The 15,083-nt window shown below is 37.7% G+C and overlaps 1 protein-coding gene across 6 annotated transcripts in view; it reads left to right on the forward strand.

Annotated features, from left to right (window-relative positions):
• The window catches only part of LOC121295509 (calcium/calmodulin-dependent protein kinase type II subunit delta), a 132,178-nt gene that overhangs the window by 351 nt on the left and 116,744 nt on the right, over positions 1 to 15,083 (forward strand). For all 6 annotated transcript variants that reach the window (XM_041220229.1, XM_041220240.1, XM_041220211.1 and 3 more), the window contains exon 2: positions 1,174 to 1,268. In XM_041220229.1, the coding sequence (XP_041076163.1) occupies positions 1,174 to 1,268 (95 nt within the window). The remainder of the gene's footprint in view (positions 1 to 1,173; positions 1,269 to 15,083) is intronic.

Below are 15,083 nucleotides of genomic sequence, written 5' to 3' on the forward strand. Positions count from 1 at the left end.
ATACACCAAATCTTTATTTAGCTACACATGAAATATTTCGCGTACAATGTTCGATAAATTTACTATATTAGTATACAGTACTGAACATGTCTAGATTGTTGCATTACGTACTTGATTTGTAATTCTTGTTGTTAATATTTACTAAAAGGATTTGCGTTTAAGATTACCAATCATATGGCCACTATTACATTATTTTAAATGAATAACTGCTGAAAGTTTACAACCATCATACTTCTGAGGAGTTTGCATGGTTCATTTAAAAAAAAAAAAAAAAAAAAAAAGTAGGCGAAAGAATTTGGTTCAACCCACGCATTCATCGCTTCTGCTCATATTTAACTTAAATATTACTTGATCACACAACAGTACAACGTTATAGTACTTATTTCCATAATTGTTGTTTATGAAAGAAAACAAAGCGAAACAAAGGTTTTGAGGAAAAACCGTTATCCATCTCTTTATATGTTCATGTATGTTTCTTTTTATATAGGATCAGTGTAGTCTTACTATATAGAATAGATTAAGCTAGAAGATAGATATTTCCCACAAGCCTTGATCTCCAGCGAATATGTCTATATAAATAGGGTAGACTCTTAAGGTGTGTCGGCTATTTAGTTCAAGTGTGTAGTTTACATTACAGTTGGCATGAGCCAGATTATTATTTTTTCTTTCATGTTCTTAAGGAATCAAATGGATGGGCTTAAAAGGGTAATAAAAAGTTAGCAACAAAAAGCATACATTTATAAATACCGCTGAGGAACTTGCTCATGACTGGGTGTACAGGGGAAGGCTTCAGTTAGGTAATTAGTACTGTGTTTCTTGCATAGCTTTGTGCATCTTTATAATAAAACAGTTGTCTTAACCTTGAGTCGCTCGTTTCAAAATTTGAATTAAGTACTGTAGGTCTGTGGTATATGGATATTGCAAGACCCGTTATAAATAAACCAGATGATTTTCCGATATATTAAATGGCAGTTCATTAATGTCATTGTATTCTTCCCATACCTTAAATAAAATAAACAACATCAACATTTTGTTAGTTTATCTTTTTTTTTTTTGTATTTGGTTTCAAGGGTGTGTTCCTGAAATATAATTCAACTCTCTATTTAATGTAACTGTTCAGGATGCTTATTTCACAGTCACGTTTCAGGGTGTTTCTGTTTTCCATCTTTTCAGAGGAGCTTTCTCGGTGGTGAAAAGATGCCTGAAAATCTCCACAGGACAGGAGTTTGCTGCCAAAATCATCAACACCAAAAAGCTCTCTGCCAGGGGTAGGTAGCATAATACCTGTCTGTATAACATAGACACGCTACTGATAAATTACACAAGGGCCTCAATGACATTAACAACAAGGTCACCATGTCTGCTATTTCTGAGTATTCTACAAGACGTGATAACTTCAGATTAGATATTTGGGGCTGGGTTTTCAAGTTCTTTTCACTCTGGTGCAAATTGTAAAATAAATAAATAAATAAATAAATGTAAGGTAAATAACAAATGCTGTATTCTTACTGATATTGTATTTGTTGTGCATATTTTGTCGGTGTCAAAACTGTACAGTTGGGACTAGTTGCTTTTGTGGAATTAGCCTTTTTATCATACCATTCCAAATTCCTTAATTACAAAGCAGGGCATATGATGATGGAATCAAGAAACCAAAGGTCTGGTTATTAACTGTGACATTGAAAATGTACTGTATAATTATTGTCTCTTAGATTTAATAGTGAAAATGTCATATGAGAACCTCTATTTAAGGTTTCACTTTTGAATCCCATGTGATTTATTTAAAGGCAAGTCTAACTAGAGTTGAATAAATTAGTTAAAGGCAAGTTAACTAAGTCAGTTGTATGATCTCAACATATATATATATAATATATATATATATATATATATATATATATATTTTTTTTTTTTTTTTTTTTTTAAAGCCAACCACTGATTGCATTGCTCAAGAATGCAAGGTTTTACATAAGATTGTCCTACTTAATAAGAAAAGTGTACTTGTGTTTTCTGACACTGCACATTGTCTGGGAGATGGGGTGGGATGGGGGCAGAGGCATTGACATTTTTGGCCAAACCAGTTCCACACATATCTCTGTAATACAGTGTGCTTTGATCAGCACAAATGTGGAAACCTGTTGAAACACCTATTGCCCAAAGGAGGTCTGAAATTCACTGACATTCTTCCACACAGTGGTTTGAATCTGGAGGCGTTTGTAAAGTGAAATGTTGAGATTAAGTCTAAAATACAATGAGACCTAGGTTTTAGCACAGCATGTATTCTTTAATAACATGCTGGTTCTCTCTCTCGTTAGTATTTTGTGAAAGCCCATTAATGGGATGTACAATAGGTTGTCATACAGGTGTCCACATGTGGCATAGTAGCTTGGGGGGGGGGGGGAGAGTATTAATCGATAACAGTAGTAGGCTATTGATATTCAACTGATATTGGTGTTTATTGACAACTGAGAAGAAAACAAAAAAACATGAATAATCTATTTTTTTTGTTGTTTTTTGTGTGTGTGTTTTAATGTATTGTTATTATTTAGATATTTAGTGTACCTGTATTGCACTTTAGACACCCGTCGGGTATCATTGTCAAATAACTGGGCCGCAAAGGTACTCTTGTGGTATCCGTAAGGTTAAATTATACTGAAAGTTAACATATCCAGCTGCTGTGATCTAAGAATAAAGCTACTTGTGGCTGCTGCTAGTACTTGTACCCAATGCTGGTCCTCATAATCACAAAGATAAGAATGTGAAACAGTGAATATACAGGTTAAAAAAATAATTGTGTAAAATGTATTTCAATATTAAATAAATTATTGTGAGCGAAGGGGATATGTTTCTGTATCTTGGACTAGGTTGTGCACACTAAGAAATGTATTTGAATATGACAGAATGATCTCACAAACCTGTGATTTTGAAAGTCTGTGGGGAATAAGTTAAACACCTATGCAGCAGCATTGCTTGTTTTAAAACTCGCTGTGTTTTGGTTACCTGCTCTCTCCTGGGAGTTTGTTATTTTAATATTTGCATTTAACTTTACACCAAGCAAGAAATACTTCCTCTCTGTGTGCATTCTACAAATAGTGAGACTAAAGGGCTAATCACACTACAGTGTTTATTCACGTTGTTTTTTACGCTTGACGTTTTGCTGCTATTTTTGTATTCAGACTTGCACGTCAAATATCACAGACAAGATGGGCGAATGTCTGATTATAGCAGTGCAGAATATCTTGTTCTTTATGATAAGCAGCTATAGGCGATGGAGGCGGAGTGTCAACGGGCCACTGCCCACTCACTTTTAAACAGAGTGGGCACTGCTTTGATCAGCTGTTAACAGCAAGGGCGAGAAGAAAAAAAAAATATATAGGCTATATTATATATTATGTGTGGTAGTGAATGTTGCTGCATTCGTCATTTTGTAACACGATAGAACTGTTGAAACACGTTGAAACATTTACCATTTCGTGTAATTTGTGTCTGAAGTAGTAAATAACTGTAGACCTTAAAAAAAAAAAAAAAAAGAAAAGAAGTAATTGGCACTGAACTGTCTGTGTGAGTCGTAAAACATCAAAATCTAAAACCAGGTTTGAATTTTGGATGAAAAGCGATGAAAAGCACCGTGATCTGAAAGATTTGGCAAATTTCCAGCTGTCGTGCCGTTTCTGTGATCGCTTCTGACGTGCACGGTGTTTTCACAGCGACTTTGTTGTGTTGCCCCAGTAAAAATCATGTCGCGTCTGGTGTGTGAAGGCCTTTACGCTCAAATGTGAAAGGCAGTATTAAATTCCATAGGTTTGATTATTTTTTTTTTATTCTAGAAAACTAAGCAAATAAACGCTATAGTGTGAATAGCCTTTAAGGCCCTGCCCACACTATGCCTTTAAACCGTATTAGTTGACTTTAAATTGGCTTAAAAGTGCTAAATATAGTTAAAATCTACACAGCGTTTAATACCGCACTCAAGAACCGGATTCGAGACCACCTTAAATTAGATGTGTCGGCGCTGAAATACTGAACTACATTTTTTGTATGTCCTCCAATATCCCAAAATGCTTTCTGATATGTTTTGCATTGTGAACATTTCAAATACACGACTCAGAGCAGGCGTCTGAAGGAGTTGAGAATGACCATCAATACTGCTGTACTGTATACAATTGCTGAGGCATGTTGTAAAATGGTGGCTTATGGAGCGACATGATCAGATGCCGAAATCAAGGAACATTGATATCTGGAGCGATGAAATCGGTCAAGGTGAACTTCAGTTCAAAACGAAATGCACACAGTATGATAAATTGTACCTTGTGTCTTCAACGGGCTGCATATTTGCCAGGTTGTGTACAAAAAATAAAGTGCCTGGTGCGATAATCTTTTATTAAGTCCCACAGTCCATTGTGCTGCTAGGAACAGTAACAAAACTATTTTAATAGTGTGTGTATGCATTAAGCCCGACTAAACATGAAACAGTCCTTTAGTGTGGACTCTTGGAGCTGGATTAATTGAAATGTTTTTGAGTATGGGTCTGGAGATCGGTTATGTAGTGTGGACAGGGCCTAAGAATGGAGGACTAAAGTAAGAGAAACAGGATAGAACACACATTCCTGTTAAAGGTTTCAGGATACTTTTGTGTTTTGTGTTGACAGCTGCAGATGCACTTCAGATATGGTAACTCAGCCTTTGCTGCCCCCTTCGAGATCCATATTTCTTGACAGGTATTAGAAATAGCACAAGAGAGGGGTTCGGGCTGCTTTGCATGATTATGGGAAGTTAACGTCACGCCTCTTCACAGGATTCACATAGCATGTTGGAGGTAATGATTTGTTGCTTTCATATCACACCGCGTTGCCAAGTTAAGAAAAGCTTAGACCCTTCAAAATTGGATTCTCAACGTGTAAATCCAGGATTTGATGTAAATCTTGCTTTAATAGAAGAATATGTTCCTATACTTGCTTGAGTTTGTATTTTGTGTTGTACAATGGTGGTTATGTTCCTAATTTTAGTGCTTGGCTTTTATTTTTCGTATCACATTTTAACATACACTTATTTAAAAATACCTACACTTTTTTTTTTGTAATTTCAGGATAAGTTTCCTCAATCATTTCACTAAACTAGGTTCAAACAACATACTTCTGTAACCTGAAAGACTGTACATAGTATAAATGAACCCACTTCACTGCCAACTAGCCCTACTACATGTCTGTATTCAAGATTGGTATTAATCAGGAAAATTAGAAACTGTGACCCATTTTGATGTGTTCCATTTAAATGAGCGCAAGATTGGATGGCATTTATGCTTTGCTCTGGTACTTAATGAAATATAGCCTGTTTCTGAATTATTGGACAAGGCTCTGCACATAATGAAAAGTAGATTAAATACTCATGGATCTGTACAGTGGCCAGGTGATTTGCATAGGTGTCTGAATTTATCAAGCCGGTGTCCAAAGTCTCTTTCACACTGGTGCTTCTACCCGGGTCAGTTTGAAGCCACATACCTGGGTTGTACGCAGGTCCCTCAGGATGTGGGTTGACCTACTTTGACCTGGGTTGAGCGAGACAAAATGCATAATGGCCAACGAAATAACAAACAGCCTCACCTGCGTGAAGGTTTCACTTGTGCAAGGAAGGTTTCTGTTTAGCCATGTTTTTGTTGCTTGAGACACACCATGAGCCAGATTCCAGCACAGATGAAGAAACATTTGCTCTAATCAATATTTGGGCTGACGGTTCAATCCAGAGGCGCCTAGATGGAATTGTCTGTAACAAGCTGCTTCTGGGGCATTGATACGTGCATTGTGTACTTGCTTCTGTCACACAGGTCAACCCTGCTTTATCATAAGCAGTGGGAAATTGCGTAGCCGACCCGCATGACATCAGGTTCCGACCCATGTAGAGCATGCCAATGTAAAAAGGGCTTAAGTCTAAGATGAATAAGCTGGCGATGGGGAAAAGATTAAAGTTTTCTGAATAATCTGCAGAAAATTTATGCTGGAGGGTGAGTGCTACCAAAAGTATACAAATATGAGTGAATTCTATATAAAACAAACAAAAAAATGCACTGTATATACATGTGTTTTTCCTACCTGAATGGCACTGCTTATTCAAAACAAGAGACTTAGCATGGCACAACTCTGTGATAACCAAAATGCAAAAGTATATGGTAGAAAATGTGTTGGGCTTCTTATCAAAACACATGTTTGCCTCCACAGAACAATTAAAGAATGTAGGTGTTGATAAAGAAGCTGTTTCTTTATGGAAGGAGATGTTCTAGCCCCAGCAATGTTAAGAAAAACCTGGCCCCACTTGTCAGTCATATAATGCTTTGTGGAGGTTGATGTTAATTAGAGAGTGGGAGGCCATGCATCAAATTGAAACTCCCCGGAGTCTCCAGTTGTCAATGTTTCTTATTGGAAATGCATTGCTGTTTTTGCTTCAGCAGAATAGGGGGTAATGCTGCTATGTGTCTGCTATGGTTCACTGTGACATTGAATCAACCATTCTCTTTTACAAGTCAGTGATGAACCAAAATTAGCAAGAAAGTTAACCTCCTGTCGATCACTGCATAATTTGTTGAACAGACTTTCCCGGGTGTCGCAAATGTGCTTTAGCTTATGAAAACAGAAGGAAAAGAGAAATGTATTGTCATGCCATTTTTAACGGTCGATTTTTAATTTCACCTCTAAAACTGAATGTAAATTGTGCTTTTGTGTAGGTGTGTTGGTGGCAGACTAGCTTACACTGCTTACACTGCTGTACATTTCAGAATGACCTATAATCACAACTGGCCAACAGTGCAACCTCATTGAAACCTAGTAACCGCACTGTAAATGGACAAGTGGCTCTGAGGTTAAACCACAGGCTGCAGTGCTGAAATCTGGGGGCTATGACCTTTAGTTTCATCTTTATGTCCAATACGTGTCCAATGTGACTTCAGTTACATCACTGTTCACTCATGACCATGTCTAATACTGAGCCAGCTAATAAGATGCTTATTATGATCAACTACTTTTACAATGGACACTGCTAGCTAGGACAAGATGGTTAAGAGTAACCAGAAAGCCTTTGTGTTTGTGTCACTAAAAATTATGTTTTTTATTCCCATTACATATGTAGGACTAAAAAAAAAAAAAAGCAACATAAGGTAAGCTTAGCATAAGAGCAGCTAAAGCACAGCATATTCCTTTGCGAGTGACTGACATTGATTTGTGTGTCTATCATATATTGTGAAAAATCTAATGTAGTTTTTCTAAAAGATATATTAATTTGATGTACATAACTGTGTTTTACCTCTTTGAAACACTGTTGATGTTCAAGTGGAGTATGTAACTATTCTTTATGTGATTAGGGGTGTTGCCATGGCTACAGTGTATCTATGGAGGGGGCTGAAATGGATAATTATAAGTCGGCTTTGTTTTTAGTGACATTCAAAGGTGAAGATTTGCATATTGAGCATTAAAACACAGAAACGTCCATTTTTTAAACTCTCCTCTAGGTGTATTTACATTGCCAGGTTATATGATTTTTAGGAAAGATTGAAACCATGGGAGAGGCAGGGGAGTATTATTGTATGTCAAGGAGAGTATTACATGTAACCAAATTGAGTTTAAGTGGTCTTTAATATGTAGGGATAAATATAACTCTATCTCCACAGAAGTATTTTACAATTATTAATGTATACAGACCACCCTCTGCAAATAGTGCTTTTTATGATGGCTTTATTATAACTGTGTAGGCCTATTTGTTTAGAGGGAATAAATGCATTATGTTTAGGCTTGCTACTATTCGATTTTAATCAGTAAAGCTCATTAAAGTCAAATTCCCCAAAAATATGAGTTTGACTGAAATACATTTATATAGGATAAACATTGGTAAAACCACTCGCTATTTTTAATTTTCTTACCGAAAATAATAATTTAGAAATCATCTGTAGTTTGTGTAGTTTTTATACTTGCTGTCTGTCCCATCTCTGCTGTGAACGGCTAGGGGCCATTGCTAGCCATCTCAGTGGTCCCTTAGTAGACTACTGTAGTTTCACAGTCAGTCATTTCATCCTGTTTTGACAGATCTCGCTAGAATGCTCTCATTCGTTTAAATGACTGTCAGGTATCAAAACCTGCACCGACTGTGCACTTTCATTCGCCAGCTATAGTGCCTGTCATTGAAACGCCTACTTTGAAATTAGTGGGTTAAGGTGTAAGTAAACTTTTGCTATAGTTATATGGCGACAGTTACTAGTTTGATTTGAAAATGGGGTGCAAGAGGAAAACACATAACGACTGAATTGTCTGAGGCAGGACGAAGTGGGCCCGTCTGATATCTGTGCATTAATTTGAAGTGCAAGGCAAAACAGGCAAGCAACTGCAGATCAATTAACTGCAAATTTCAACCTGGGGCGCGAGCAGTCGGTTTCATCAAAAACGGTGCGCCGAGAACTCCACAGAGCGAGATACCATAGTCGGGTTGCAGTGCACAAACCGCTCGTCACACCTGGCAATGCACGATTGCGAGTCCAGTGGTGCAAAGAGCACAGGCAGTGGACTACCGAGCAGTGGAGAAATGTGATATGGTCAGATGAATTTCTTCACCATGTTCTCGACAAAAGGACGAGTACACGTGCGGCGCCAACCTAAAGAACTCTACAGCCTTGAGTGCTTGGTTCCTACAGTGAAGGGTTCTGATGGTTCCGTAATGTTGTGCATGCATTTTCCTGGCATGGTTTGGGTGCACTCATTCCCTTAGAAGGCAAGGTCAACGCTAATCGCTACTTAATGGTTCTCAGTGATCATCTTCACCCCATGTTGCAGCATTTCTTTCCTGCGGGGGGGGTTGGGGGGGTGTCTTCCAGGATAACAATGCCCCCACCCACAGAGCATGTGTGGTCGCCCGATGGTTTGATGAGCATGACACTGATGTTATCCATATGTCATGGCCGCCTCAGTCACCAGATCTGAACCCAATCGAGCATTTGTGGGATATTCTGGAACAACGTCTGAGACAGAGTTTTCCACCTCCATCAACCAGGCATGAATTGATTGACTTTCTCGTGGAAGAATAGTGTCGCATCCCTTCTGCAGAATTCCAGAGGCTGGTAGACTCTATGCCACGGCGCTTAAAGGCTTAAACACGTCGTTGCCCGACGCACTATTAAGTGACTTTCCATTTTTCTGTCCACTACCTGTCTATATAAAGTGATATGCCCTTGGAAGACTTTAGTGCTGCTTTTCTGTTACAATAGAAGTTTCACTGACGGAAGTGTTGCAGATGTTTGGAATTATTTATTTTACTCCACAGATTTCGGATTTGGAATTGCCACAAATGTTGCACTGCCAAGCATGCTGGTCTCATGTTGAGCCAAATATGAAGTTAAACTCGGTAGAACCTTGATAAGAAAAATCTTACACAGTGTGGATTGACAAAAGTTGATGTTGGAGTTGTCTATGATTTTTTTTCCTCCATAAAATTTCAGAACACATTTGAAATTGACAAAATGGTAGGCTGTCAAACTTTAATCTGGCAGTATTGATTGTTTCCTCTCAATAATAATAATAGTAATAATAATAGGGGTGTGCCGATTCTTCGATTCACATGGTGAACCATGATATTTTTCTTGACGATACGATTATCCATAGTGACCCCTGTGCTATGTCTTTTTTTTAATATTTCGTTTTTAAGTAAAGTTTTGTCTGCTAACACAAACAGGAGCATGCATTAATTTGTGTCTACACTGATAATTAGAGAATATTTTTTATTAGCATGTACTCTAGCAGCCTCACCTACCATTCATTGTGTTATTAAGGGTGCTTCTGTCAAGTCTGCCAGGAGCTGAGTGAAATAGAAAATGAGTGGAGGCGGGTTATTAATGGTTATAATCTCATCAGGGCAATGTCTAAATTCGACCTGCTCTGGCTGGTTTAAAATTCAGTGTGTAAAATGTGTAAGGCTTGAATTTGCAGAGCTCCAGTTGGGACTAAAATGGTTGCAAATGCGACAAAAAAAGAAAAAAAGTATAAACTATAAAACTATAAAATGTATTTTTTGGGGGGTTAGGCGCATTGGCACCTGTAACACAATGCTGCTTTTCCCTTTAAAAGCATGTGTCAGTGTTTATGAATGCTCTATAACGTCGGTCTATAACGGGGGGGGGAACGCATATCACATGTTTTAATAAACTAAAGTGTGAGGAGGATGGTAACAAATACATTAATAATAATAAATAACAGTTTCATCAAATACAAATGCTTGTAAGTACAGGTAGATGCTGTATTAACACCAGAAGAATGCAGCAACCCCAGTTTCATGCAACAGTTGTGACGGTGACCAAACGTGTTCGAATGTTTCGTAAACATTTAGTATTTAATATCATAAATAGCAGAACCAACTCACTGCAATTTAAACTTGTTTTTACCTAAAAAATAAACGGCAGCATGTAAGAAGTCTGTGTCTGACACTGAGCGTTGGAGTTGCAGCATGCCATTTTGAATAAGAGTCGAATTAAACGATTTTGCTGACCTCCAAGTTAATATTTTTTGTTAGAGGGAAAGAAAACATATTTTCTGTTTAGACAAGCTCAATAAAATTGACCTGAAAGAGATGGTGGTAAGAAATCTCTAACTTCCAGTTCTTAACAACTCACTTTTAGTATCCTATGAACACAAACTGGTAAAAAACTAAAATATGTCTGTTGGATTCTGAATGCTTGTTTATACTTGCAGTTGCACGCACATTCCAAGGTTAGTAATGTGTTTTTTTTTTTTGTAACCCCAGAAATAGTCAAACACATTCTGTTCCAAACTGTTGGCTACTCTGACAGAACACCATGGCATGAACATTTTAATTAAGGCACAGCAACATCCAGATTTCTGATTTTATGTACTACAGTGCCAAATGAAGTTATTGCCGAATTGACTTCAGGGCGCTTAGAAATGGCGTTGATATGTGTAGTATCCGTTGAACAGCTGACATACCTTGCAGACTCATCACCTTGAACCTGGCTGTTCATGTTAGCCCTACAGCCAAGTGTATGTTTGTGCTTGGATGAGTCTTAGTTATGGATTATTTAGAAAGATAAACAGACATACTGCAAAATAATAAAAGTCAACTGTTTGTGCTAATACATTGTTAGTGATAAGCATCTTAAATCTGTCAATTGTTTGGAACTAGTAAGGATGTGTAATTTATCAGTAGTTGGTGATTTTTGACTTTTAAGTGAATAATAATTTTAGATGTGGGAGGGCTGAATATTTTTATTTTAAGCAGAACTTCATTTCAAATAACATGTAATGTAGATGTGTGAAAAATACTGGTTCCTGACACTGCAGCTCTGATTATAGGCCTATGCTTTTTGAATTTCGAGAAGCCAGAATATATTAAAGGTCACACTGCTGACTTGCCACACCATTTAAATCCCCAATCCAGTTAATAAATGGAAGCTGTATGCCTGCAACAGAGACATCCCCCTGACGACATGTTATCCAGGTCTGGCTGATTTTGCCGTTCGTTTGATTCTACCTCTTACATTGGCATAGCTTGGTGTTTTTTGGCCACCTCTTGATTATTGTTATCTTGTGTGAGACCCTTAAATAATAAAAAAATCCCCAAGTAGGCCCGATTTGATCTTGAAATTGTCGGTATCGGTATGATTCAGCTCTTTGTGTGAAGTGACCACTTGGTGATCTAGTTCTGAAAAGTGTGTCTGAGATAAAATGGTCCAGCTGGTGGGTAGCTGTATCGGTTTCTCATTTTGTGGGAGATGGTGTGATTCAGAAATAGACTCTGCCTGGCCTCGTTTTGTGCATTTACCTCACCATTAACATCTTTAAAAAAATATTCCCCATTACTGCATAAATGATCCTTGTATGTACTTCAGGGGTGAAGTATTTGTGGCATTTTGGGCGGTTTCATTTAATTGTTTATGGAAGCCTCTGTGTGTTTGACTATGGCCCATGTTGAGTTATAAAAACAACATGTCATCACAAGGGAGGAACAGATGGAGTTTGTTTCATTCTGACCGCGTTTTTGAATCTGAATCGATTTGTAAAAAACCTAAGCCCATATTTGCATTTTAACCTCTTCAGGGTGAAGTGAGGTTTAGCCTGGCAGGGATTGTGTTTTGTTTAGTGAAGGATTCAATGGCAAGTCATTTAGGGCACGTGCACATTTGGTTAATAACTATACAGGTAGATTATGTTTGGTCACTTTACTGCTGCAGATTGGAATTTAGAAATATATACTGTATATATACATTTTCATGACAGAGTAATGCCACTTGCTAGTTGGAGACTGTGTCATAAAGGGTACTGTAGTTATTGAATGTGAAACATATTATGGTCACAGGTTGTCTCGAAGAAGAGATCCCCCATTGAGAATAGAAACAAGAGAATGCACCATTTTCAAGACACACACAACAGCCCTGTATTGATAACAAATGATATAGTATATCTCCAAGGTATACCGGTGTGACATTATCTCGCACAAGCTGTTTCGGAATCGCGTCTAGCCACTTTGATCTCTTGTGGTGCTATACCAGCTAACATTATACAGAATGTATGTCATATTAGGATTGTTGGAAACCTTCATTGCATTACCAAGCATGACCCATTTATATTGAAATTAAATTCATAGCTGCACTAAAGTATACTACTGCATAGAAGAAAACATTGTACAGAAGCTTTGTTATGTAAGTTATGTAAATATAGGCTAGCTAATGATTAAGGGGTCTTAGTAAATTGGTTGAGTGTCAGCTCATGAAGGAAGCGTGGCGGATTGCTTGCAGCTGGAGGATGGATATTTGTCAGCTAATTCATTCTGGTGTGCTGGTCCTCCCATGATGACATGCTTTCTTTTTTAAAGATATAGCCCATCGTTAACCTTATCCAATTATTGTAATCCGATTTGAGTTGCCTTAATATCAGAGTAGCAACCCATTTTAAATATTAGACTGATGCCTGTTATTCTTAATCCCTAGTTAATAGTTAATCTGTCCCAGGGTTCATTAGGACCACTTTAAGAACCCCCTTTAAATTTGAAGGTTAGGTAGTTGTATGTCTGCAATTAGAAATACAACACTGGGTGATAAGCCTTCCAATAGATCAGGGGTCTCCAACCTTGGTCCTGGAGGGCCCCAATCCTGCAGCTTTTATCAATGACTAAAGATCCTGAAGACATGCTAATCTTGACTGATTAAGACAGTAATTGGCTCAATTAAGCAACTGAGAGCTTGGTTGAAATGAAAACCAGAAGACCCGGTAGCTCTCCAGGAGCAGGGCTGGAGACCTCGCACATGGCTTTTTCTGTCTAATGGCAAAAACTACGATGCTCACAAGTGTACAAGCTGTAGCTCCTAATTATTAACTCAATGAATGAAGTACCCCCCATAATTGATAATACACTTTTAGGAAACATCTTCAATTTATGCAGTGACAGTGTACAAGTGCAGTTAGTTGTGCACTACTCTGATTCTGTTTGAAAGAAATCTCAGTAAGTAGCTTCTAATTTTAGACCTTGAGTACCAGCATGCTAACTGTATTCACCATCGTCATTTGGGATTACCAATGTATTTCTAAAGCCTGATTTCCTAACCAACCTGTCATTTACTCCTGCCAGTTGCCACTCCCCTCTATCCTCATTTCACAGTGTTTCTGAGTCCATGCCCTGGATGTTTCTTGCCTTCTTATTTTAACATGATTTTTAGTGTCAATCCTCAACTGTACTCGGTCAGTACCAACCTAATAAGATCTTATCTGTATTCATGGGAAATAACCAAGGCTTTATTTTTTTATTTTATTTTTTTTCACTTGACTTAAGTAAAGCCCATTTATCCTTCCACTTTATAGCAGTAACCCTTTTTATTATTTTGTTCACAAATACCCTATTTCTTTTTGTTTGTTTGTTTGTTTATTTTAACAGGATACAGCAGGTGCTTCACAACAGAATGCTAAAGGTTTATTTATAGCAGGGTCCTCTAAATGCTTTATATTGGTCGTTCAGTGTTTCATAATTTAAAAGATGTTTTCCTTTGTGGGGTGCAGCAGAGATATAATAATTTCAACTTGAATCGTGTTTGTTTTTCTTTTTTTTCCACTTTCTTCCTACTTCTCGTACTTTTCAAGCCTCCTCAAGCACAGGAAGACGAACATAAGGAGAATGTTTTCAAACTCATGCAGTTGTCTGTAACGTTAAGATAGAAGGGATTTTTTGTTAAATAACCTTGAAAAACAACCAATGTTTTATTTTCACAGGATAGAGCTAATGATCCTCCCTAGGGGTAACATATCACTTTGAGATTGCAAGGGAATGTCCAAATTAAGTGAAATCCCTTCTAAAAACCAGTGGTTATACTGTAGATTTGTACTGATACGGAAGGGGTAACCTAAATATGACTGTGTGAAGCACTTGTTCACTATTTTACCCAGAAAACAAGTTTCCTGAATGGTGACTGCCTAGACTGTGACAGAGCAGAGGCTCTGAACACTGAGAAATGTGTGTTTTGAGGCTGACAGCCATCTTGGCTCAAAAAGTAATAATATGTGAGCATGGGGAATTGCACTTTATTAATTCACCAAACTCCACCTCTGTCGTTTATTTCCTGGTTCCTGTTTCTGGTCTGACGTCCCCCACTCCGGCCGTCTTTGTGACAGACAGTCATTGAGCATTGATAGCAAATGGATCACATGGCTACCACTGCACTTGTGTGACAGGCTGCTTGTTAAAACTTATTAAAGCATATTTATAATGGGGAGATGGTGATCTATTCCAGGATACCAAGGTATTTAGTAAGCATGTGGTCTGAAAAAAAAAAAAAAAACTAAAGTCCAATTCATTTTTTTCTTTTGTTGGTGTGGACGAATAGCCATTTGTTACAGTAGCCCCAATCAACATAGCCTGTATGCCAGTGAAGTGACATGAACATTCTGAAATACTAAGTTCAGAGGGAAGGTCAATCAGACGTGAGTGAGCTTGTGTCCTGCATGTGTTTCCCAGTTATGTGTTTACCCTTTAAATATGTATGCTTTTTTAAACTGTCTGTGGAGACCACTATATCATTTAGTCATTTTAATTAACACCTCTATCTGGATTATAGCCCT

The sequence above is a fragment of the Polyodon spathula genome, chromosome 2 (genome assembly GCF_017654505.1).
Source record: "Polyodon spathula isolate WHYD16114869_AA chromosome 2, ASM1765450v1, whole genome shotgun sequence".
Lineage (NCBI taxonomy): Eukaryota > Metazoa > Chordata > Actinopteri > Acipenseriformes > Polyodontidae > Polyodon > Polyodon spathula.